We start from the raw sequence: 24,869 nt of genomic DNA, 5'->3' as shown, positions 1-24,869 counted from the left end.
ATGTTGCTGATGGCTGACCAGCAGTGTGTAAAAATAATTAGCTTTTCTATATTTACCCATGTTTGTAAAAGGTTGTGAGTGAATAATCTTGAATCTCTGTCGACTCTTCTTTTAATCTCGGCTGCTTAGCTTACATATGAGAACATCATGATTAATGGACAGGACACAATTCCCTTGCTTGTTGGAATTTATCACACGGCTCCTCCCGCAAGAAGATTTTACAAACTGATTAAATTGTGCAACTTCCCTTTGTGTCACACAATTTAATCATGGATCTTAAACCTTTCACAATTAGAGCATTGTTGTTATCCTGCAAACTGAGGCGGGTTGGTCTGAGAATAACCATGGAACGAGAGATGGTGCAATATGCTGCCAACTCTACAAGAAAATATCAAGTACAGCTTTTAAAAAATATGATTGGACTGATGGGTTTGTTCTTCAGTCAACACTAAAATATTTAAAAATCAGGTTGGAAAGCTCTGGTGCAGTTATGCTGCAACTTGTGGTAAGACAAAGTGGTGGCAGGCTATTTCCTCAAGGTGGTGTCATTGCACTGAACAAAATCAGATGCAGTATCATAAGGGTGATTTCACTGCATGCTTACACAATAGTTTTTGAGAACACAACAATTGACTCCCATTAACTCCAGGATTTTAGTACAACCGGTCAATGTGATATGGCAGCCATTTATATGGACACCAGTGTGTTTAAATTGTTTTTTCATACTTGCATATCTTATTCAGTATAATTTCGATTTCCAGAAATGTTAATGGCAAATAGTTAGAAATGATATCTAAATGTAACCTAGAGAATCAAAAGGGATCTGCTCTTTTGCAGGCCAACTTACATTTCAGCTCAAGCCTTATAAAGTCCGTGTTGCCCAAGTTTTCAAGGAACACTCCGTAAGGAACTGAGGTCTTGAAGTAAAATGAGATGTCAGCACTGGTCTCTCCATGGAAAGTTGAGAAGTGAAGATAGGAAGAAGGTGTATTGAATGAGGCAGCATTCCAATAGTTTCCTAATAGAGATGGAGAGAGAGGAAGAAATGACAGTAGCTGATTCGCCAAGTTGCCTTGAATAATAAGAGACGCTGTAATGGAGCAGCTGGTGCGCTGATAAAATGTCAAAGCTTTCCAAAATCTCATCAGTTATGATACAAAAAGAACATTACTTGCACACGAGAAATTAACCTTGTGCTTAGTCATTCATCCTGCCACTTTCATAATAAAATATACGCAGGCACACAACAGTTGGTGGGAGAGCTGTCACTTTCAATAAACACACAGTGGCTACTTACTATAGATTGTAGATCTAGTTCATCACTGGAGACTGGAAAGTTTAAGGAGGTAAATAAAGCATTTGGTAGGTGGCTCACACACAGAAACAATTCAGCAGATTTAAACACTGACAGATGACAAAATGTGCTGCCATCATGATATTTGCACATCGAGCTTTGTGCAGAGTAACAAAGTGAGTTATTTCCATGGAGCAGCTAGAAAAAGCTTAAAAGTGACTGATTAAACTTGACTATATTGATCCAGAGGGAAATTACATGGCAGTTAGAATATGTACAGGAGGCTGACGGGTTACAGCTCAAGTAGTTCACTGTGTTTCTTCTATTCATTGTAATCAACCACTCCAACTTAAATTTTACAATCTGTCTGAGGCAGCAGGTGTAAGGGTCTCTGGTGGAGGGGTCTGATGGGGGGTCTGGTGGGGTGCATCTGGTGGGGTCTTGGGTGGGAGGGTCTGTTGGGGTTCTGAGAGGGGTCTCAGGTCGACAGGTCTCTGTTGGGGGAGTCTGTTTGCGTGTGTCTCTGGTGGCGGTTCTGATGTGGGACCTGTTAGGGTGTCTGCTAAGAAGGCTGGGGGTGCATGGGCAGGATTTGGACAGTGGGAGGGAGAGGGCCTTCCGATGGCCTAGCGGGCATCTATCTTAAATACATACTAGCTTGGCCGACAGGGAGGTCCACTGTGTCAGTGCCACGCGGAGAAATATCTGTACCAATCCGTGCCCGCGTGAGAAGCATAGAGGTGTGGAGAATCCCCTGCCCAGCCTTTTAATAAGATTGCTCTAGATCATTTTGACTTATTTGCTTCCTTCCAATGGCACAAGCGCAAACTTTGATGCCGCTGCCGCAGGGAACTGGAGCATCGGAATCGTCTGATGGGTGTCTCTGGCGGACGCCTCTGGTGGGGGCCTCTGGTGTGGGGGGGGGGTCTATTGGGGGTTCTGATGGGGGCTTCTGATGGGGACCTCTGGTGGATTTTCTCCCTCCCGTCGGCATGTGCGTATATGGCGATGCCACTGTCAACAGGGGACTGGAGCATCAGAAGACGCCAATTCCATTTTTTCCCCGAAGAGCTGCCTACTGGTATCTTGCCAGCGAGACTCTGCGTCATTTATGACCCGAGACTATATGGCTATCGGACAATGGATAACACATACACACACACATTCACCACCAGAGGTTATCAATGAACATCAAACAACAGCGCAAACTGACCTGAGGTCAGTTAACACAACATGTGGTGGGAACCAATTCTGCTCTGTGTGTCTCAATAGCACAACATAGAATGCATTGAACTAGTTAACTAAGAAGACACTGGTGATGTAAACATATGATTTTGAGGGATAGTTCTGCTGGACTAATATCGGCATTGGTTCTTTGATTGGTTTTTCTCTAAGCCAGTCCCATTGGGACGGCACGGTAGCACAGTGGTTAGCACTGTTGCTTCACAGCTCCAGGTCCCAGGTTTGAATCCAGGCTTGGGTCACTGTTTGTGTGGAGTCTGCACGTTCTCCCTGTGTCTGCGTGGGTTTCTTCTGGGTGCTCCGGTTTCCTCCCACAAGACCCGAAACGTGCTGTTAGGTGAATTCGACATTCTGAATACTCCCTCTGTGTACCCAAACAGGCGCCAGATGAAATAAAATGAAATGAAATGAAAATCGCTTATTGTCACAAGTAGGCTTCAATGAAGTTACTGTGAAAAGCCCCTAGTCACCACATTCCGGCGCCTGTTCGTGGAGGCTATTATGGGAATTGAACCGTGCTGCTGGCCTGCCTTGGTCTGCTTTCAAAGCCAGCGATTTAGCCACGTGCTAAACAGCCCACAGATGGTGGCGACCAGGGACTTTTCACAGTAACTTCATTGCAGTGTTAATGTAAACCTACTTGTGACATTAAATATTATTATTATTGATGCTGAATGTGTGCCTTGTACAGCCAACGCAATTCTAAAGTAAACTTTCTGGATTTGTTGAAACTGACAACTGGGAATTAAGACCTAGTATTACTTGCCTGAACAAATCTGGCAAGTTTACTTTGATTTCTGCCACTCATTCCATGACAAACTGATGCCAAACCTTCAATTATTGGCTCCAGGGTTGAGATCGTGGAGTTGGGACAATTCTTGGTTTCTCAAACCTAACCCTGGAGAAAACGCCCAAAAGGTTGGATTTTTGGCCTGGGAAGGGTGGATGAGAATGGGAGTTCTTGCGGGCAACCCCGGAAACATTACGGAGGCTTCCAGGTGCGGAGATGGGTTGGTCAGAGGCATGTTTAGCATGCTAGCACTTTGTCCAATATTGTTTTAAAGCAATAACACAAATAAAAGCTCCCCAGCCACCATTCCCCTACGCACTCCCCATTCCCCATCCATGCCAACCTATACTATGTTATGCCCTCTAGCCACCCCCATGGCCCCTCATACCTTCCATGCCAACCTATATCCTTCAAACCAATCCCTGGTTCCCTCATGCACTGAATGCCAAACTGTCCCTCTACCCATGCTCTCATGGCCTCCCATACACTCCAAGCCAACCTATATCTCGCTACTCATATTTCCCTGGCTTTTTATAACCACGATGCCATTTAACACCGACTCATGCCAACTTATGCTCACAACTACCACTCATTGCCGTTATATCCCGAATGCTAATTCAGTCAATATCCACCATGGGAAGACTTCAGGACCCCTGTTGAGATAAAGTAAAATACATTCCTAAGTGTCTATTGTAGACTTTATTTTTAAAAAAGCTACTTCAGGGACGAGTGTCTTGAGTGTTGCCTTCACACCTGGTCTTTCTAGGAAGCTCTTTAGCACAGTGAGTCAACCGCTTTATAAAATTGTAGGAAAGAACACCAGATCAAAAGAGGAAACACTTCATAGTTAAGGGACCCCTGTAGAGCTGTATAAATAAACAATAGAAAATCTTCCTTTGAAATTGCCTGGACCTGTCAATCAAGAGGCTTTAAAAGGCAATTGGCACTGAAATTGAATGTAAACAATGCAGTTCAAAGCTTTTAGACTCTAAGGTTGCACAGCAGCTTAACACACTTAAAGGGCAACAAAAGTGACTCTAAAAAAGTTACTTTAAAGGTTTCCATCACATTAAAGGGGTGACGTGTACCCTCATCTCACAGATATTTAATTTTGACATGCTGGGAGACAGGTTAAATGGTTTAAAGGCTGCAGATGAGAAAATCAGCCAACTGACTCCTATCTTAGACAAGACTCCTGACCTGAACCACTCTAACTCAGCCCAAACCCCCTGACCCCCATCTCCCCTGAAGGACCACTCTCGGCACCATGGAGGCAAGTGTGGGGAGGGTACTCACCCCCTTGCCCCTCCCTTTGAACCCAAGCCACCAGGTCCCCATTTCTGAGGAATTGTACTAATTCATGCCAACAGGACTCCCAGCTGGGAGGTACTGGAGCATCTCAGGAGGGCGGTGAATTGTGCTTCCTGCCTGACAATAATATTAAAATTAACTTTAATGAGTTGATATCATGTTCCCGCCAGGTCTGGGTGGGAAAATAGTTGGGGCTGGCAGAGTGGGTTGGGAAACTCACAGCGGTGTCAATTCCGATTTTGGCCTCACGCCCGATTCACTGGGATATCGCCATTCCCACCACTGGCTAGTGGTCCCAGAGAATCCCTCCCTTCATTTTGTTTCCTAATCCTGGCTAATGAAAAATCAGACATGGAGGCAGCTGATGTTTAATATGGGCAGCTGTCACTGCAATTTCTACTTGTCCAAATCCCAACTTGGCTTATACCTGTAGCCGTGAAAAAGGTAGTTTCATGGGGGCGAGACTTCTGGATTTTGGCCTCCTCCGTCATTTTCTCCAATAATAGAGAAGTTCTCCATGGTGTGGAATTCCAGGACAAGAGCTTACACCCCTGACATGAGCAATCGCTTTTTTAAAAATTCATTTACGGGATGTGGGTGCCGCTGGTTAGTCCAGCATTTATTGCCCATCCCTAATTGCCCTTCAGAAAGTGATGGTGAGTTGCCTTCTTGAACCGCTGCAGGTGGTAGGTGCACCCACTGTGCTGTTAGGGAGGGAGTTCTACGATGTTGCCTCATCAACAGTAAAGGAGCAACGATATATTTCCAAATCAAGGTGGTGAGTGACTTGGAGGGGAACCTCCAGGTGGTGGGGTTCCCAGGTATCTGCTGCTCTTGTCCTTCGAGAAAGTAGTGTTCATGGGTTTGGAAGGTATGTCTCAGGAACCTTGGTGAGTTACTGCAGTGCATCTTGTAGTTGGTACACATGGCTGTTCGTTGGTGGTGGAGGGTTTGAATGTTTGTAGCAAGGGGTAGCAATCAAGGGGGCTGCTTTGTCCTGGATGGTGTCGAGCTTCTTGAGTGTTGTTGGGGCTGCACTGATCCAGGCAAGTGGAGAGTATTCCATTAAACTCCTGACTTGTGCCTTGTAGATGGTGGACAGGCTTTGTGGTGTCAGGGGGTGAGTTACTTGCCATAGGATTCCTAGCCTTTGACCTGCCCTGGTAGTCACAGTATTAATATGGCTGGTCCAGTTCAGTTTCTGATTATTGGTAACCCCCAGGATGTTAATTGTGGGAGATTCAGTGATGGTAATGCCATTGAATGTCAAGGGGCAGTGGTTAGTTGTATCAATCCACCCTGCAAATTGTTCCCTACACCAAATGGTGACAGTTTTGGGGTCCCATGCAATTTCACTGACAATATGATAATTTAGTTCTGAATCAATATAAGCTGACTTTAAAATCATCTCTCTGTGGTTAACATATATAATTCACATTACAAATTTACCACAGTATCGGGGCATAATGGTTTGATTTTTAACCTATGCATGTGGATGGGTTTTGAATGAGGTAAAATCTTGCCCAATTTGTGAGGTCCCAACCAACACTTTTACAACAGGAAACTCATTGGAAGAAAACTAAAGTGTAAAGAAGTTAAACAGTCAAAAAGTACACCTGCCATTAATAAGTTGCTCAAATAGTTGAAGAAACCTAATTAAAAAGATTTTGTCAGAAAGGTTCAGCTGGGCTTTTGGAGAACAGCATTGTGGCACTTAAAACATGAGGGATACAATTGAGACCTATTAACTCGTCAACTGAGTAAAGTGGTGGCTATTAATATAATAATGGCTATTATGATACTGAAGGGGAAATTATTGGTAATCCAACTGACATTAATATAACATTTCAGGAGATCTTTAAAAGCCTGCATTAATTAAAAATTAATCACGGCAAATCAAAATATGCAAATTTTGAAAAAATAAACAAACATTTATCAAAGCTCTAACTAAGCAGAACAGGCCAGTATTTCAGCCAACTAATGTATAAGAGAAACTGACAGCATAAATACGGGAAATGAAACTGCTCTGCGTCAGGACACCAAATTATCAGGGAGAGGCCCAAAGTCGACTCCCTATTTGGTTGGCCCAGCACTGCAAACACAGATGGGCAGCATCTGGTTCACAAAAGAGCCTGTACACCAACTCTACAAAAAGGTTCAGAAAGGTTCCAGAAATTATTTGGATTAATAAGGACTGAATCATCTATGTTCCTACGACCATTTCCCCATTAGCTAATTATTCAATAGTAGACTTGGTTTATAGACGTAGACATAGAATTTGTCAGGAGGTCATTTGGCCCATCGAGTCTGCAGCGGCTCTTGGAAAGAGCATCTCACATCTCCACCCTATTCCCGTAACCCCACCTAACCTTTTCTGGACAATAAGGGGGAATTTAGCATGGCCAATCCACCTAACCTGCACATCTTTGAACTGTGGGAGGAAACCGGAGCACCAGGAGGAAACCCACGCAGACACAGGGAGAACGTGCAGACTCCACACAGACGGTCACTCAAGCTGGGAATCAAACCTGAGACCTTGGAGCTGTGGAGCAACTGTGCTAACCACTGTGCTACCGTGCCACCACATTAAAACAATTGCAACACAATGTGAGTAACCACGAGGTACCAATGAAATATTTAGATAGATTAACTTTATACTGATGTATGAGGTCAACTTATTTCAGAACAGGAATGGCCAAAAGGTTATACTCTCAGACCCATAACTCCTGAACAAAGTGATTCTTATCAAGTTCTTAGTTTTGAATTGCAACTGAATAAACTGGTTTTCATTCAGAATGTTAAAGCATGTTCTCCAACTTCATCGATTATCGGCCTGCCCTATATTTTCTCCCGCTTCCTGATTCTATTTGGACCACACACGATCCATGCCCAATAGATGAGTGACCTATTTCAATTCCTCTCCCAGTGCTGAGCTTGAGTTTCATACTGCGAGGCACATGAGAAAAAGCCTTTGATTTTCCCTGAAGAATGATACCTTCTCCGAACTAACAATTGGCTTTGTAACTATAAAATGATTCTGGATTAACTTTGATTAAATGGAACAGGCTGATGTGAAATCTTTGGAAAACCTTGGGTAGAATCTTTTTCCCTCCTTTGTACTGTGTTTTGTTGCAGAGTCTCTCGCCACATTGCAACGTACCTTGGTACACATGACAATAAACAAAACCCAAATCCAAATCCTGGTTAACTCCGTGGTGGCAAGGCCAAAGAGGGGTTGGAGGGTTGGTGGTAGGTTGCCTTGTGCAGAGGCAGTCAGTGGCTGGTTGAGGGATCCAGTGTCAGGAAGGGGAGAGCCCACTGAGAGCCAACCCCTGACTTTGCTGATGACCCCCTCACACCCTCTCCCCTGTAGCTCCCACCCAAGAACCCCTCTCACGTCAGCACTAACCGCTAGTGTGGGATTCAGTGACAATCCTAGGCCTCGGGTGGCCTCTGATTGGCCAGCAACTCTTGGTAGGTAGGTCTTCCCCAGGGCCCTTAATTCCAGGGGAAGGTCTGCCGTTGGCCTGTCAACCTGAGTGGAACAAAATGGGGTAGGCCCTCCAGAAAAGTAGTGACGTGGGGCCTCACTGGCTCCCCAGCCAGTGGCCAAGACCCCATTACCTTCACAAGATTCCAACCTTTATTAGAAGTTATGTAACTTGCATATTGTTGATGTATCATGTCTACAGTACTGTGACAAACATATTCATTTCATCTTCAAGTTTAAATATCATGGAATCCCAACAGTGCAGAAGGAAGCAATTCAGCCCATCGAATCTGCACCGACACAGAAGTTGCGTCTCCTGGTTTCCGCATTGTGCGTCTACTGGACGGTGCCAAGGGCAGGAGCCCCACGGAGCTTGTGGCCCAGATGCTGGGGAACTGGTTGGGGGGGGGGGAGAACTTCCCCAAACCCCCAGAGGCAGACAATGCCCACAGGTCACTCTGGCCGAGGCCCAAAACGGGGGAGCAGCCCGGGACCATCATCGTGAAGCTGAACCAGTACCAAGACAGGGTGAAGATCCTGAACTGGGCAAGGCACACACTGTCTTGTAAGTGGAAGGGACACTCAATCCGTATGTACCAGGACATTGGGGCAGACCGGGCCAAGCGCTGGGCTGAATTCAACACAACCAAATACAAGACCAAGGTGCGGTTTGGGATGCTGTGCCCCCCCAAGCTCTGGGTAACGTTCCAGGGAGAAGGAGCATTAGTTCACCGCAACGGCCGATGTGGAAAAGTTTGTGGGGGGGTAAGGAACACAACGAGTATGGTAAGATAAAGATTGCTCCCTGGAGGGAACGGGCGTGCCACACCAGCGAGCAAGCTGATGCAGGAAAGTATGGGAGAAGGGGAGGCCGCAGCACGGCTTCCGAGGGTGCCTGGCAGAAGTGGGGGAGAAAACTTAAGATGGGGGGTGCAAGGGGGAAAATATTTTGGGGGAAGGCTCGCAGGGTCACGGGGAGGTAGAAAAAAGGGGGCCAGACAATCCCAAAGGAGGGAACCGGAGGGGTAAGAGGGGAACCGGATGGTGGGTAGAAGAATGCTTGCTATGACAGGGCGTACATGGCAACAACAGAAATAAGTACATCAAGAACGGGCCAATTGATGGCCCCAGATGCAGGGAACCCCAGAGTGTAGGGGTGCATCCACAAGTTCAGTATGGTCGATCCCTTTGGGGGGAGGGAGGCGGCAGAAACCACCACCCCCATCAGGATCGTCACCTGGAACATCGGGGAACTTAACGGCCCAGTGAAAAGGTCCAGAGTCTTCGCCCATCTGAAGCCCGATGTTGGCTTCCCCAAGAGACGCACCTGAGGGAGAATGACCAACTACAAGTAAGAAAGAGCTGGGTGGGACAGACTTACCAATCATGCTTCAGGGTGAGGGCTAGGGGGGTGCCCATATTTCTCACCAAGAGGACAGCCTTCACTGCGACAGATGGTTATGGAACCAGGGGGACGGTATGTCATGGTCCGTGGTGTCCTGGAAGGGCCACCAGTAAACCTGGTCCTCGTAAACGTGTATGCTCCCAACTGGGACGACGCAGAATTCATAAAGAAACCCGTGGAAGAAATCCCCGACATGGGATCACACCGACTCACTATGGTGGGGGACCTTAACTGCGTACAGGACCCACGGACAGACCGATCTAGCCCCAAATCAGGAAATCTATCAAACATGGCGAGAGAGTTATGAGCAGGTAGGAGCAGTGGACCCAGAACAGAAGGAGTTCTCCAGGTACACAAGGTCTAAACTAGGATCGACTTCTTCATAGTGGGAAAAGCAGTCCTTCCTGGCATAGTAGGTGCAGAACTGGATCTCCAACAGCCATTCTGTAATCAAATATCACAAGCTGTAGATGGGTACATTGCCAACAACCAGAATGGAGAGGTCTCATCCTCCACGTTCTGAGAGGACTCGAGGCAATGATAAGGAGGGAAATCATTGCATACAAGGCTTGCAAAGATAGGAAGGAGAGGGTGGCTAGGCAACAGATGCTCGACTCCATACTGGAGGTGGACCAGCGGTACTCATTGGCCCCGACTGTGGAACTACTGGTGGAGAGGAAATAGCTACAAATGGACTTTGACCTGCTCTCCACGAGGAAACCGGTGCACCGCCACTGCCAGACAAGGGGGAACTTTTACAAGCATGGAGACAAAGCCAAAAGCCTGCTGGCCCACCAGCTGAGAAAGTAGCCAGCCACGAGGGAAATAGCCCAGGTAACAGACAGGAGCGGCAACCTAGTCTCAGCATCAGAGGAGATGAATGAAGCCTTTGCAACCTTCTACCGGGAGCTGTACACCTCCGAGCCCCTGGAGCGGGACATTGAAGATGAAGTAATTCCTCGATGGACTGGACATGCCAGGCTTGGGGGAAGATAGGGGATATAGCCTGGAAGCACCATTACAACTGAGGGAAGTCATGAAGCGCATTAACTCCATGCAGGCGGGGAGGACGCCAAGGCCTGACGGATTCCCATGGACTTGGAAAAACACTTTGCACCTGCACTGGCCCTGCACCTGCGGGAGATGTTCGAAGACTCACTAGCAAAGATGACCCTGTCACTCAGGCCTCAATATTGCTGATCCCCCCCAAAAACAAAGACCCGATGGAGGGCAGCTTGTACAGACCCATCTCTCTCCTTAACACTGTGCTAAGATCCTGCCGAAGGCCCTGCCAAGGCGGCTGGAGAGCTGCGTGCCAGAGGTAGCGGAAGATCATTCTAGCTTTGTCAAGGGCAGGCAGCTAACAGCGAACATTAGGTGCCTGCTGAACATGATTATGACCTCACCCAGGGGGAGAACATCAGAGGCGATCATCTCTGTGGATGCAGAGAAGGCCTTTGAAAGGGTCGCATGGAATAACTCATTGAGGTACAGAAACGGTTTGGGTTTGGGCCAGGGTTAACTTCCTGGATGGAACTACTGTACAGTTCTCCCATGACAAACACCACCAGCTCTGGATAATTCTGAGTGCACAGTGGCCCGCGGTCCCCGCTGTTGTTCACCCTGGCGATGAAACCATTGGTGATCGCCCTCAGAGCAGTAAAGGGGTGGAGAGGTATCCAAAGAGGAGACAGAGAGCATAGAGTCTCACTCTATGCAGATGACCTGCTCCTCTACCTCTCAAACCTCCTGGCCAGCATGAAAGGAATAATGAAGCTCCTGAAAGAGTTCAGAGCCTTCTCAGGTTACAAACTTGACCTGAGGAGGAGCAAAATCTTTCCTGTGAATCTGCAGGGGGAAGGAAGAGTGCTGGGGCAACTGTCATCCAAACTGGCCCAGACCACATTCCGCTACCTGGGGATCCAATTTGGCCATGACAGATTTACAAGTGGAATCTGATGAGTCTGGTTGTGGAAATTAAAAAGGACCTGCAGAGGTGGGACTCATTCCTACTCTCCCTGGCAGGGAGAGTGCAGGCGATCAAGATGAACGTGCTGCCCAGGTTCTTCTTTCTGTTCAGATCCTTCCCAATCTACATCCCCAAGGTCTTTTTCAACACGGTTGATAAGTTAATGATGGTGTTTGTGTGTGTGTGTTGGGGGCGGGAGGTGGGGGGTGGGGGGGGGGGAGAAAATAGGGGTGGTGGGTGGAGGTCGGACCCTGCCGATTAGGAAGAAGGTCCTTCAAAGGAGGAAGAATATGGGTGTCCTGGCCATCCCGGTTCTTCAGTTCTACCACTGGGCAGCCAGAGTACGGGGATGGGTCAAGGAACTTGGAGCAGAGTGGGTAAGGATGGAGGAATGTTCCTGTGCAGGGACATTCCTCTGAGCGTTAGCCACAACCGCATGCCCACTCCCTCCACAGCTAGATACTCGAAAAGCCCAGTGGCAGTGGCCACACTCCAAACATGGAATCAAATAAGGCAGCACTTCAGACTAACCAAAATGTCCTCCAAGGCCCCTGTCTGCAATAATCACAGGTTCACTCCCGCAACAATAGACGCCTCCTTCAAGAGATGGAGACAGGACAAGGGGACACTGATGATTAGGGACATGTACACGGACAATAGAGTAGCGGCCCTGGGGAGAAGTTTCAGCTCCCGAGAGGGAACGACCTGAGGTACATACAGGTCAAAAACTTCCTCCGTAAGCAAACGACAACCTACCCCCAGATACCAGGACATTCACCATTAGAAAGATTACTGAACACGGGCGATCTAGGGAAGGGGATCTGTGCAGACATGAATGGACAACTGTTAGAAGAGGCATGCTCACCCCTGGACGAGACAAAGAAAAGGTGGGAGGAAGAACTAGGCAGGGAGATGGTAGGAGGACTCTGGATCAAAGCACTGCATGGAGCAAACTTCATCTCCACATGCGCAGGGCTGAGCCTAACGCAACTAAAGGTGGTGTGCAGGGCGCATTTGACTAGAACATGAATGAGTGGGTTCTTTCCGAAGGTGGAGGACAAATGTGAATGGTGCCAGGGAGGCCCGGCCAACCACATTCACACGTTCTTGGTGTGCCCCAAACTTGCCGGGTATTGGACGTCCTTCTTTGAGGCCATGTCCAGGGTTGTGGGAGTGAGGGTGGAGCCATGCCCACTAGTCTTCGGGGTATCAGAGCAGCCAGAGTTCTTCATGGAGAGGGGGGACTGACTCCCTAGCCTTTGCCTCCCTGATTGCCCGCTGGAGACTCTTGCTCGGCTGGCAATCAGCAATACCACCCAAGGCTGCAGACTAGCTGTCTAACCTGGCAGAGTTTCTCAGGCTGGAGAAGATAAAGTTCGCCATCCGTGGGTCAGAATGTGGAAGCCGTTCACCAACTTGTTTCATCACCTGTTCATGGCCAGCAACCAATAAAGTAGGGAGGGGGGTTGGGGACGCAGACCAAGTCACGGAACGGAAAAGAAAGAAAGGGGAGCATGGTTGGAGGGGGGTGGGGGGAGGGACAAATGCATCCGAGAGAAACATGGGTGACAGGTAGAAGGTGTGGTGTTGGGTGCTCTGAGGTACAGATGAACCAACACGGTTGCGATTGGTACAACGCAGTTTTATTCCAACTTGTTATATACAGATCAGTCTTGGTACTCAGCACGTGGTGACTGTATGAGTGTCTTGTTAATCAGGTCCTGTCCTTGTCCTTGTCTCCAGATGGACTGGCCACCAGGTGTCGTATTTCTTGTCTTATACTGTGTCTGCTCTTGTCTGTGATTGACTGTCATGTTATGTGTGCTAATTGGTCTGTTGGTCTATCTATCATGATGTGTGTGTTTGAATATCATGACATCCCCCCTTTTTTTACAAGATTACGTGCCTACGTGGTTATAAATAGGAATGTGTCCTGAGTGCAGCTAAAGGTGTGTGCGCGTGATATTTACAGCATGTACATGTGGTGTAACTATATACAAGGGGCGATGTCAGGTGTGGCATGCTAACGAGCTTGTACCATAACAAAAGAAGAAAAACTTTGAAGTGTGGTCCGGTCAAACGAGATCTGGAACGATAAAACAGTGACATGTTACAATACGGTAGTTGCTAAACTGTGACGTGTGAACAGTCTCATAAGTCCAGTCTAGTAGGTGGGCGACGAATTTGAGTTGACCATCAGGGTGGCACTCCATTCATCGGCCGGATTGATGGTGTTGACCCGGTTCACATCAATGACCGCAACCCGGAAGGCGTCTTGATCATCTGTGTCGTTGGGTTGGATGTCCTGATGTGGAGGCTGGATGGTTCGCACGTGTCTGCGAGGTTGTCGGAGATGTGGAGGATCCATCGGTTGAACCGCTCGACAGTAGGCAGTGTAGTGGCCCATCCTGCCACAGCGTAGGCATTGTCGGGTTTTTGCAGGACATTGCCCTTTTAAATGTGCAGCTCCATAGTTGCCGCACGTCATGACGTCATGGCGTTCGTTACACCACTGCGCATGCGCAGTTCGGTCTTGTGTCGGGCGCGCCTGCGCAGTGCGTCCCTCGATGTTGCCATTGGTTTTGGCGCGCACAAACGCGGGAGACCTCAAAAAGCCCGCGAAACGGCCGCCCTCGTCAGGGCCGCGGGCCGGGAGAAACTCGATTGCCTGGATGCGTTCGGCCTCGTGGGCGGCCTGGCTTGCCGATTCGATCACTTGGGACCCCCTCCGTGCCGATTCGGTCGCCTGAAATTGGGCAAAGCGGCTGGTCGCATTTTCATGCAGGACACAGGCTTCCACTGCAGATGCTAAGGTCAGGCCTTTAATTTTAAGAAGCTGCTGGCGTAGGCCACTGGAGGCAACTCCAAAAACGATCTGGTCCCGGATCATGGACTCTGAGGTGGTGCTGTAACCGCAGGACTGCGCGAGTATGCAGAGGTGCGTCAGAAAGGATTGAAAGAGCTCATCCTTACCTTGCAGGCGTTGCTGAAAGATATACCTCTCAAAGCTTTCATTGACCTCAACGTTGAAGTGCTGGTCGAGCTGGAGGAGGACCGTGTCATATTTAGATTTATTCTCGTCTTCCGCGAACACCAAGGAGTTGTATACATCGATGGCGTGCTGACCTGCGGTAGTGAGGAGCATGGCAATCTTTGTTTCGTCCGAGGCACCCTGTTTTTCGTTGGCTCGCATGAACAGTTCGAATCGCTGCTTGAAGAGCTTCCAATTGGTGCCCAGGTTCCCAGTGACTTGCAACGGCTGCGGTTTGTTGTGGGTGTCCATGGCTCAGGATGGCAGATTTGCCGGCAGGTATCGATCCACTCACTGGTATCATGTGGTGTTGGGTGCTCTGAGGTACAGATGAACCAACACGGTTGCGATTGGTACAACGCAGTTTTATTCCAACTTGTTATATACAGATCAGTCTTGGTACTCAGCACGTGGTGACTGTGTGAGTGTCTTGTTAATCAGGTCCTGTCCTTGTCCTTGTCTCCAGATGGACTGGCCACCAGGTGTCGTGTTTCTTGTCTTATACTGTGTCTGCTCTTGTCTGTGATTGACTGTCATGTTATGTGTGCTAATTGGTCTGTTGGTCTATCTATCATGATGTGTGTGTTTGAATATCATGACAGAAGGGAGGGGATCTATAAGAGACCGGTTTGCTGGCAACTTAATGCCTGAACCACAATGTACATCAACCACCTTAAATATGTGTCTTAGCCAAGTCTGGCTATGTAAAGTCTGCAAGAGAAATATTTTCATTGTTATAGTTGTCAGTTGGAACTTCTTTTTTTGCTGATATATGTGTTGGTCTTGTTTGGCCCTGTGAATTTGTGACATAAAATGTTAAAATCTCAATAAAAATATTTTCCAAAAAAAAGAAGAAACTAACATAAAATGACTTTTTGACAATTTGAAGTATACTTGATGCAGAATTTTTACAAACACACCAATTGAGATGGTCACAACCTCTATTTCACCAAGTAAACAGATACAGCCTTACTTCTGTGTCTAGGAAGGATACAATGTTCTCAAACATAATGGAAGGTGCCAGGATTAATTTTGGTATGAGAAAGAGTTACACAGTGAGCCCATAACCCCACCAATCACTTGGAACTGAATGTTTTTCTGTGACATTCATCCACAGCATTCCATATCTGAAGACACTTGGGGTTCTACTATATTATTTTCCAACTTTGAGTTGTATTTACTAGTCAATTTAATATTTTTGATGAAAACAACTACAGAAGCGGTAAAAAAAAAAAGGGGGAATTATAGTTTGGATCCAAAAAAAGCTAAACTTTGACAGTGTCCCCACTGGGACTTTACTGGGATCAATTAATAACTTTGAATATGATGACATTGGAATGAAACTTTGTAAAAAGAATATTTAAATTCATTCCCAACTTCCTAATTCAGATAGTAACAATTACCACGTATAAATACTCATGGGAAAGTCAACCCTATGATTTTTGGCCTAAAAAAACAAATTTATCATCTGCTTCATGTAAAAGCAAACCCTAGATTTGCAGCCCCAAACTTTCAGGGCCAAAGAATAATCTTGGAGATGTTAATGATTCAGTTTCATTGTAAATGTATAAATACTAATGAAAATATGTTGTGTCATATTGCATTGGTTAAATGTAAATAATTCATAATATTATAACATAAACGTTAAATAATTAATCTGAATTCTTTGGTGCCTTTACTGTATTCAATTGCAATGGTCTTTTTAGGATTTCACTTGGGCCAAAATTCAAGCACATATGTCAATCCCTTGAAAATATTATCCATCAAAAGGATGACCCCATAACTTTTGACTTAAAGAATTGGTCTCAGAAATCTGACTGTTACAACAGTATATACAGTAACTAGGAATGTAAAGGTAATAATCTCATCAAGACATTCATAAACAAACGACTATAGTTTTAACCTTTGTTGTTTTAGGTACGAACTAGATGCAAGCAGAAACGGGGAGAGATATTCACTCTGCTAAATGTAGCGAAGCGTGGGACATAAGGCACTCAATTAAAGCTAAGCTTGAGTTTATAATATCGCCTGAACTTGTGAGGTGAAATTAACAGATGGATTTTCTGCATTTTCATTCCAAACACACAACTTTACCCAATGGGAGTACAAATTAATTATTGGGCGTGGAAGATTTTTAATCTACTAAAATAAATGGGTGGAAAATTCCTTGGAGCCCATTGATCTCTGCTGCTGACTCTGCCTTGGGAGCTCAAACTGTAGCCTTTAAAATCACATCCACATAGCAACTTAAAAGATGCTCTGTGTAATACTTCTTTGGAAGAAGGGGTTATATTGTTTTTCTCATTCGTATTAGTCCATTCTTCTTGCAGACAACAAATGTAGTATTGAAAATGTGTGCGCTGTTTAGTCAAGAAGTAATGAATAGCAAAATCATTGCAAATTTACTGACAATCAATATGTGATTGCCAGGAAAGAACAGAAGTAGTGCATGTTACATTAATTTGAGTAATGATGTTCAAGTGATTGCAGTTCCTTGTACCTATAGATCTTTCCAACTTACATATAAAATCATTTGTAAACAATTTTTCATGCAGGTATAATTTTTAGTGGTTAATTCTCTCCCCTTTGCTCAAGTGCATGCCCCTGTGATGAATGACTAAACTCTAAAGTAGGTTTACAGTGCATATGTACAAACACACAGAGAAATAAGATTGGTAAGGCATTAGGTGGAGACTACAATTAGTTCTAAATTAGGTTTACTGTGCATATGGAATGCACAGAGTGCAGTAGATAAGGTTTCTCAGCTGCAGGTGCAGAGAGACTTGGGGGAATATGGTATTGTGACGATAACTCGAAAAAGGGCAGAACTGGGCAGAAAGAATTCCTGGATACAAGATGTTCCGTAAAGGTAGGAAAGAAAAGAGGAGGGACAGTATCGATTAAGGAGAATACTGTATTGCTGGAGAACAAGGGTATCATGAATTGGGGCAAGGACAGATTCTATCAAGTTAGAGATAAGAAAAAATAAAGGTAGCATTGCATTATGGGGCATGTTCTATATACCTTCAACTAGTTGGAAAAATGAAGAGAAACAAATTTACAATGAAATTATTGAGAGGTGCAAGAGTTATAGTGGGGACTTTATATATCTTGATATAGACTGGAATAATAATAGTGTAAATGGCAGAGAAAGAGAAGAATTTCTGAAGTGTGTCAGAATTTCTGACATCAGTATGTTTGTGGCCCAATAAGGTAAGAGGTATTGCTGGATCTGGTTCGGGGAATGAGGTGGGTCAAGTGGCTCAAGTGTCAAGAGGGAAACATTTAAGGGGCCATGATCATAATATAAGAAGGTTTAGATTAGCTATGGAAAAAGGAGGAATTCAAAGCAAAAATAATTAAATAAAGAAGATACAACTTCAGTGGCTGAGAATGGAGCTGTACCAGGTAAATTTGACAGGCAAAACAGTAACAAAAAATGGTCCGCATTTAAAGAAGAATTATCTGTCGTGTCGGCAGCGCACCCATGCCCGTGGGTTTTCTGGCTGTGTGGGGTAGCCACAATAGGAAATCCCATTGGTGGTTGGCGGGACCGTTGAATCCCACTGTCGGCAAGGGCTGTTGTTTAAGGAATCTTGGTGAGTTACTGCAGTGGTAGTGGTCGTGGGTTTGGAAGGTGCTGCCTAAGGAACCTTGGTGAGTTCCTGCAGTGCATCTTGTAGATGGTACACACGGATGCCACTGTTTGTTGGTGATGGAGGGATTGAATGTTTGTGGAAGAGGGAGCAATCAAGTGGGCTGCTTCCTCTTGCATGGTGTCAAGCTTCTTGAATGTTGTTGGAGCTGCACTCATCCAGGCAAGTGGAGAGTATTTCATCACACTCGTGACTTGTGCTTTGTAGATGGTGGACAGGTTTTGGAGAAACAGGAGGTGAGTTTTTTGCCACAGAATTCCGAGCCTCTGATCTGATTGTGTAGCCATGGTATTTATATGTCTAGTCCAGTTAACACAGAATGTTCATGGTAGGGGAATCAGTGGTGGGAATGGCATCAAATGTCAAGGGTGATGGATAGATTCTAGCTTGTTGGAAATGGTCAATGTCTAGCACTTGTGTGGCGCAAATGTTATTTGCAATTTGTCAGCCCACGCCTGGATATTGTCCAGATTTTGCTGCAAAATTGAGGCACATTTCTATGTTAGGAACAGGTAAGACAAATAAAGCTAGAGCTAATTGCATGATGAAGGAAAATAAAGTGAAGAAGAAAAAGGGTGCGTACGACAGGTGCAGGTTGATTATACAAGTGAGGACTTCTGGTGGCGTTCGCGAACGGACCACCAGAGAGGCTCCCGCTGATCCACAAAATCGCGGCTTTTTTGGGGGGTTTTCCCGACGGGTTCTTAAAAAGAATTAAAGCCCCGCGAAATCCGCCCTGCCTCCCTCACCCTGCCCAGGCGCCAAAGCTCCGATCCATGGAGCTGAAGAGAAAAAGAAGAGGAGAGACTGGTCCTGGTCAGCGGAGCAGCTGCACGTGGAGGAGGAGTGGGGGTCGCAACAAGAAACTGCCTGAAAGTCGGAGCACGGAGAAGATAAGACAAAAACAAAATAATAATTCTTTTTATTCAATTTTTTTTCCCCCTCTCCTGAAAATTAAAAAAACTTTTTTCCAAAGAAACTCTCTTAAAAAAAAAGCCTTTTTATTAAAAAAAAATCGTTTTTAAAAGGAGAAAAGTGGAGGACCAGGAAAATAGGTCCAGACGGCAGAATGTTAAAATAGTGGGTCTGCCAGAGGGGATGGAGGGCAGAGACCCAACAGGCTACAGTCACCCAAATGCTGGGCAAGCTAGTGGGAAGGGAGAAATTTTCAAACCCCACAGAAATCAACACAGCACAGGTCGCTCCGACCCAGGCCCAAAGCCGGGAAGCAGCACAGAGCGATTATCGTGAAGCTGCACAGGTTCCAAGACAGGGAAAAAATCCTAAAGTGAGCCCGGCAGGCGAAATCGAGCATGTGTAATGGGAAGACCATATGGGTGTACCAGGACATTGGGGCGGACCTGGCCAAAAAAGGGCTGAATTCAACAGGGTCAAAGCAGCACTTTACAAAAGTAATGTGAAATTTGGGATGTTATTCCCGGCCAAACTCTGGGTAACATTTGTGGGGAAGGAGCTGTTTTTTAACACTCCAGCAGCAGCGGAGGAGTTCGTTAGAGCGAACAAACTGGGGGAGGGACAGCCGCAACGGCCATCATGAAAGCGACGGGGATGGAAAAGAAAGGAAGAATCGGAACAAAGAGCAGCGGGCAGACCGCAAACAGAGACAATACCATCACAAACTGTACACATGTGTTTGGTGCACTGTGCGGGACTGTGCTGACTCATTCCCAGGCTCGTTCCATCTCTCAATGCAATGGGGGGGAAACGGAGCAAGGTGAACGAGGGTGAGAAAGGTGGACAGGAGGGCAAGAGAAGGGCTAGCAAAAGGAAGATAAAACAGGATCAGAGCAGGGCAAGTGCTGGGAGGGGGGCCACCGTGCTAGTGAGGAGGGTCAACACGGGAGTGCAGGGAGAAAAGAGGGCCGTGGCACGCCTCTCAGGGGACAGGGAGCGCCTGGCACAAAGAGGGGGGGGGGACAGGAAAGTGGGGAAGAACATGGGGGGGAACAGAGGGACAGGGACTAGGGAGAGGGAGAGGAGTCGGGGGAGAGCGCAGAACAGAAGAGAAGCAAAGAGAAGGGTCAGGTAGATAAGCAGCACGAGCACAGGCCTCGGCGGGCATGGAGCAGGACGAGGAACCAAGATGGTGCCACAAACAGCCACTCGGGAGGGCTGCAGGGCAGAGGGAGACCCTGGAGTGCAGGGGCGCAGCCACATGGCGTACAATTAGCTAGCGGCCATGTTGGGTGCCTCGTGGACAAAAGGAAACCCCGGAGCCCGACCTCATGGTGAGAGCGGCGACTGTGGCCATTTGGGATGGCCCCCTAACGAAGGGAAACCCCGGAGGGCAGGGGCGCGTCCACCAGGTAAGTATGGGTGACCCCGCAGGACCGGGGGGGTCAAAAAAACCCCATCAGGATTGTTACCTGGAACGTAAGGGGAGTCAACGGCCCGTTGAAAAGATCCAGAGTCTTCACCCACCTAAGAAGCCTAAAAGCAGACATAATCTACCTACAAGAGACGCACCTGAGGGAGAAGGACCGACTGCTGGTAAGGAAGGGCTGGGTGGGACAGTCATACCACTCATGCTACGGGACGAGGGCTTGGGGGGGGGGGGGGGGGGCAATATTAATTAGCAAGAGGACGAGGTTTACGGAAACCAAGCCAGTTACGGACCCAGGGGGATGGTATGTCATGGTCAGCGGTGTCCTGGAAGGGTCACTGGTCGTACTGGTAAATGTGTATGCTCCCAACTGGGATGACACAGAATTCAAAAAGAAGACCATGGCAGAAATCCCTGACCTCAACACACTGATCATGGGGGGGGCGACTTCAACTATGTACAGGACCCACTGAACGACCGATCAAACCCCAGAGCAGGGAAAAAGACTGGCATGGTTAGGGAACTAGGAGCATTTATGGAGCAGATGGGGGCGGTGGACCCATGGAGCTTCCTGCACCCGGGAGAGAAGGAATTTTCATACTTCTCACAAGTGCACAAGGTAAACACCCGTATCGACTTCTTTGCAGTGGGGAAATCGGTGCTTCCAGGGATGACGGGAACAGAGTACTCCGCGATCGTTATCTCTGACCACGCTCCACACTATATGGATGTGAGGTTGGAGACAGGCCGGGCCCAGCGCCACACATGGAGGCTAGACATGGACCTCCTGGCCGACAAGGCCTTCTGTCAAAAAACATCGCGGGCCATAGACGACTACGTTAGTAACAACCAAAACGGGGAGGTCTCACCCTCCATGTTCTGGGAGGCACTGAAGGCAGGCATTAGAGGAGAGATCATAGCCTACAAGGCAAGGAGAGAGGGTGGCCAGGCAAAAACTGGTGGACTCCACCCTGGAAGTCCACAGAAAATACTCCGAGGCCCCGACCGCAGGGCTGCTGGCGGAGAGAAAAAAGCTGCAAATGGACTTTAACCTGCTATCCACGAGGAAAGCAGTGTACCAACTCCGTCTGACATGGGGGATCTTCTACGAACACGGAGACAAGGCTGACCGCCTATTGGCTCACCAGCTGAGAAAGCAGGCAGCCACAAGGGAAATAGCGCAGGTAAAGGATGGCAGAGGCAGACTGGTAACAGAACCAAAGGAGGTCAATTGGGCATTTGAGACCTTCTACCAGGGACTGTACACCTCCGAGCCCCCCAACGGGGGTGCGGGGATGAAACATTTCCTAGACGGACTGGAACTACCAGTTGTGGGGGAAAAGAGATGGGGGAAGCTGGAAGCACCAATAGACCCGGGAGAAATCATGGGGAGCATCAGCTCCATGCAGGCGGGGAAGGCACCGGGAGCCGACGGGATTCCGGCAGACTTTGACAAAGAATTCGGACCAGTCCTGGCCCCACACTTAAGGGACATGTTTGCGGACTCACTGGCAAGGCACATCCTGCCCCCCACACTAGCGCAGGCCACAATTTCACTGATACCCAAAAAAGATAAAGACCTGACGGAATGAGGATCATACAGACCCATTTCACTGCTGAACGTGGATGCGAAAATACTCGCAAAGGTCCTGGCCAAAACGCTGGAGGGCTGTGTACCAGAGGTGGTCGCAGAGGACCAAACAGGCTTTGCCAAGGGTAGGCAGCTCACAGCGAACATCAGGCGGCTGCTGAACGTAATAATGACCCCCTTCGGGGAGAGAACACCAAAGGTGATCGTCTCCCTGGACGCAGAAAAGGCCTTCGACAGAGTCAAATGGAAATACCTCCTTGAGGCACTGGAACGGTTTGGGCTAGGGACGGGGTTTACCGCCTGGGTGAGGCTCCTGTACAACACTCCCAAAGCGAGCGTCTGAACTAACGCCACCAGCTCTGTATACTTCCAGCTGCAGAGAGGAACAAGACAGGACTGCCCCCTGTCCCCACACTTGTTCGCGCTCGCGATCGAACCCCTGGCGATAGCCCTGCGGGTCGCGAAAAGCTGGAAGGGAATCCGGAGAGGAGACAGAGAGCACAGAGTCTCACTCTATGCAGATGACCTGCTCCTCTATGTCCCGAAGCCACAGGAGGGATTGAAGGCAATACTACAAATACTGAAAGAGTTTGGAACCTTCTTGGGCTACAAACTTAACCTGGGCAAAAGCGAGGCATTCCCAGTGAACCCAAGCGGTGGAGGGAGAGAGCTGGAGGGGCTCCCGTTCAAAACAGCCCAGAACAGATTCCGCTACCTGGGGATCCAGATAGCCAGAGGCTGGACACAGATCCACAAGTGGAACCTGACCAGCCTGGTGGAGGAAGTAAGAAGAGACATTCAAAGGTGGGGCTCACTCCCCCTCTCCCTGGCGGGGAGAGTGCAGACGATCAAGATGAACGTACTGCCAAGGTTCCTCTTCCTGTTTAGATCCATTTCGATCTTCATCCCCAAGGTCTTTTTCCAAAATGTAGACAGTCTGATCAATGCGTTTATGTGGGGGTGTAAGAACCCGAGAATTCCCAACTAACACTGCAAAGAAGGAAAATCAAAGGGGGCTTGGCCTTACCAAACCTACAATACTACCACTGGGCAGCAACGGCAGAAAGAGTGAGGGGATGGGTACAAGAACCCGACACAGATTAGGTACAAATGGAGGAGGCATCCTGTAAGGGAACAACTCTCCGGGCCCTGGCCACAGCAGCATTCTCATCCTGAACAAGATACACAATGAGCCCAGTGGTAGCGGCCACACTGAGAATGTGGACCCAGCTCAGACAACACTTCGGGATAGCCAAAATGTCCCCCATGGCTCCCATATGCGGCAATCACAGATTCCCCCCAGCCATGCTAGATACCACCTTCAAAGGATGGAGGCAGTACGGGGGACACATTGACAGTCAGGGACTTCTACGTAGGTTACAGACTGGCGACACTAGATGAACTGACAATGAAGTGGAGGCTAGCAAAAGGACAGGAAATGAGACACCTCCAAATAAAACACTTCCTCCGCAAAGAGACGGTAGGGTACCCCGGGGCCCCAGAAACCACACTACTAGAGGACCTGATAGGCACAAGCAACGAGAAGGGGGGGGCTATGTGGGAAAATATACAGACAGCTACTGGACAGAGCCCGGACTCCACTGGACGAGATCAGACAAAAATGGGAGGACGAACTGGGGACAGAGATAGGATGGGAACTCTGGAGCGAAGCACTGAGCGGGGTGAACTCCACCTCCTCCTGCGCAAGGCTAAGCCTAATGCAGCTCAAAGTGGTGCACAGAGCGCACCTGACCAGAACCCGAATGAGCAGGGTCATCCCAGAGGTGGAGGACAAATGTGAGAGGTGCCAGAGGGGCCCGGCCAACCACACCCACATGTTTTGGGCTTGCCCCAAGCTTGCTGGGTTCTGGGCAGCCTTCTCTGAGGCAATGTCCAGGGTTGTGGGGGTGAGGGTGAAGCCATGCCCAATAGTGGCAATCCTCGGGGTATCGGAGCAGCCAGAGTTACACATGGGGGAGGGGGCCAATGCCCTCGCTTTCGATGGGGGGGGGGAGGCGGGTGGGGGGGAAGGGGGAGGAACCATAGACCGATCCAGAGGGCAATGAAATGCACATAGGGTCAGTTAAATGAAGGACAAAATAAACCTCTCTATATAATAAAGGAAATTAGCGCGGGCGAGAAAAATGTGATGTGTATATATACAACTGTTTATAAATATGGGAAATGCCAATAAAAAGATTTATTAAAAAAAAGAAAATAATTTGGTGGTAGGAAGTCCTGCATGAGTAACCTTTGAATGTAAATAAAAGGTTCCCTTTGTTGCTATGTACACCATTGTAAATAAGGAAACGTGATTATGAAAACTATGGTCACCGATGCAGGGACAATCTGTGATATATATGTTGTTGATGTGCTTGTTGTTCTTGTTCTGTTTTTTAAATTTATGTGTTACGTAAATTTTGATATTCTGTTAAAATTCCAATAAAAATAATTTTAAAAAGAACCAGGCTAAATATAGAAAATTCAGAAGGAAAGTGAATAAGGAATGAGAAAAGAAGGGCAGGTAATGTAAAAAGGAATTCAAAAGTCTTCTACAGACATATAAATAGCACATAAGTAACAAAAGGAGGGGTGGGACGGATTAGGGACCAAAAGGAGATCTAGGCTTAGAAGCAGAGGGCATGGCTGAGTTACAAAATTAGCAAAATCCATATGAAGATTCTCCCAAAGTCATAATAGAAACGAGGCAGTTGTAACATTAGATGGCCCACAAATTGATAAAGAG

At 47.5% G+C, this 24,869-nt stretch overlaps 1 protein-coding gene across 1 annotated transcript in view; it reads right to left on the bottom strand.

Annotated features, from left to right (window-relative positions):
- The window catches only part of cntnap2a (contactin associated protein 2a), a 2,812,093-nt gene that overhangs the window by 515,639 nt on the left and 2,271,585 nt on the right, over positions 1-24,869 (bottom strand). The window contains exon 16 of the mRNA XM_072508818.1: positions 848-1,018. Within this exon, the coding sequence (XP_072364919.1) occupies positions 848-1,018 (171 nt within the window). The remainder of the gene's footprint in view (positions 1-847; positions 1,019-24,869) is intronic.

Source organism: Scyliorhinus torazame, chromosome 6, assembly GCF_047496885.1.
Source record: "Scyliorhinus torazame isolate Kashiwa2021f chromosome 6, sScyTor2.1, whole genome shotgun sequence".
In the NCBI taxonomy this organism is placed as follows: domain Eukaryota; kingdom Metazoa; phylum Chordata; class Chondrichthyes; order Carcharhiniformes; family Scyliorhinidae; genus Scyliorhinus; species Scyliorhinus torazame.
The sequence above is the reverse complement of the archived record's forward strand: the minus strand, read 5'-3'. Positions and strand labels throughout refer to the sequence as shown.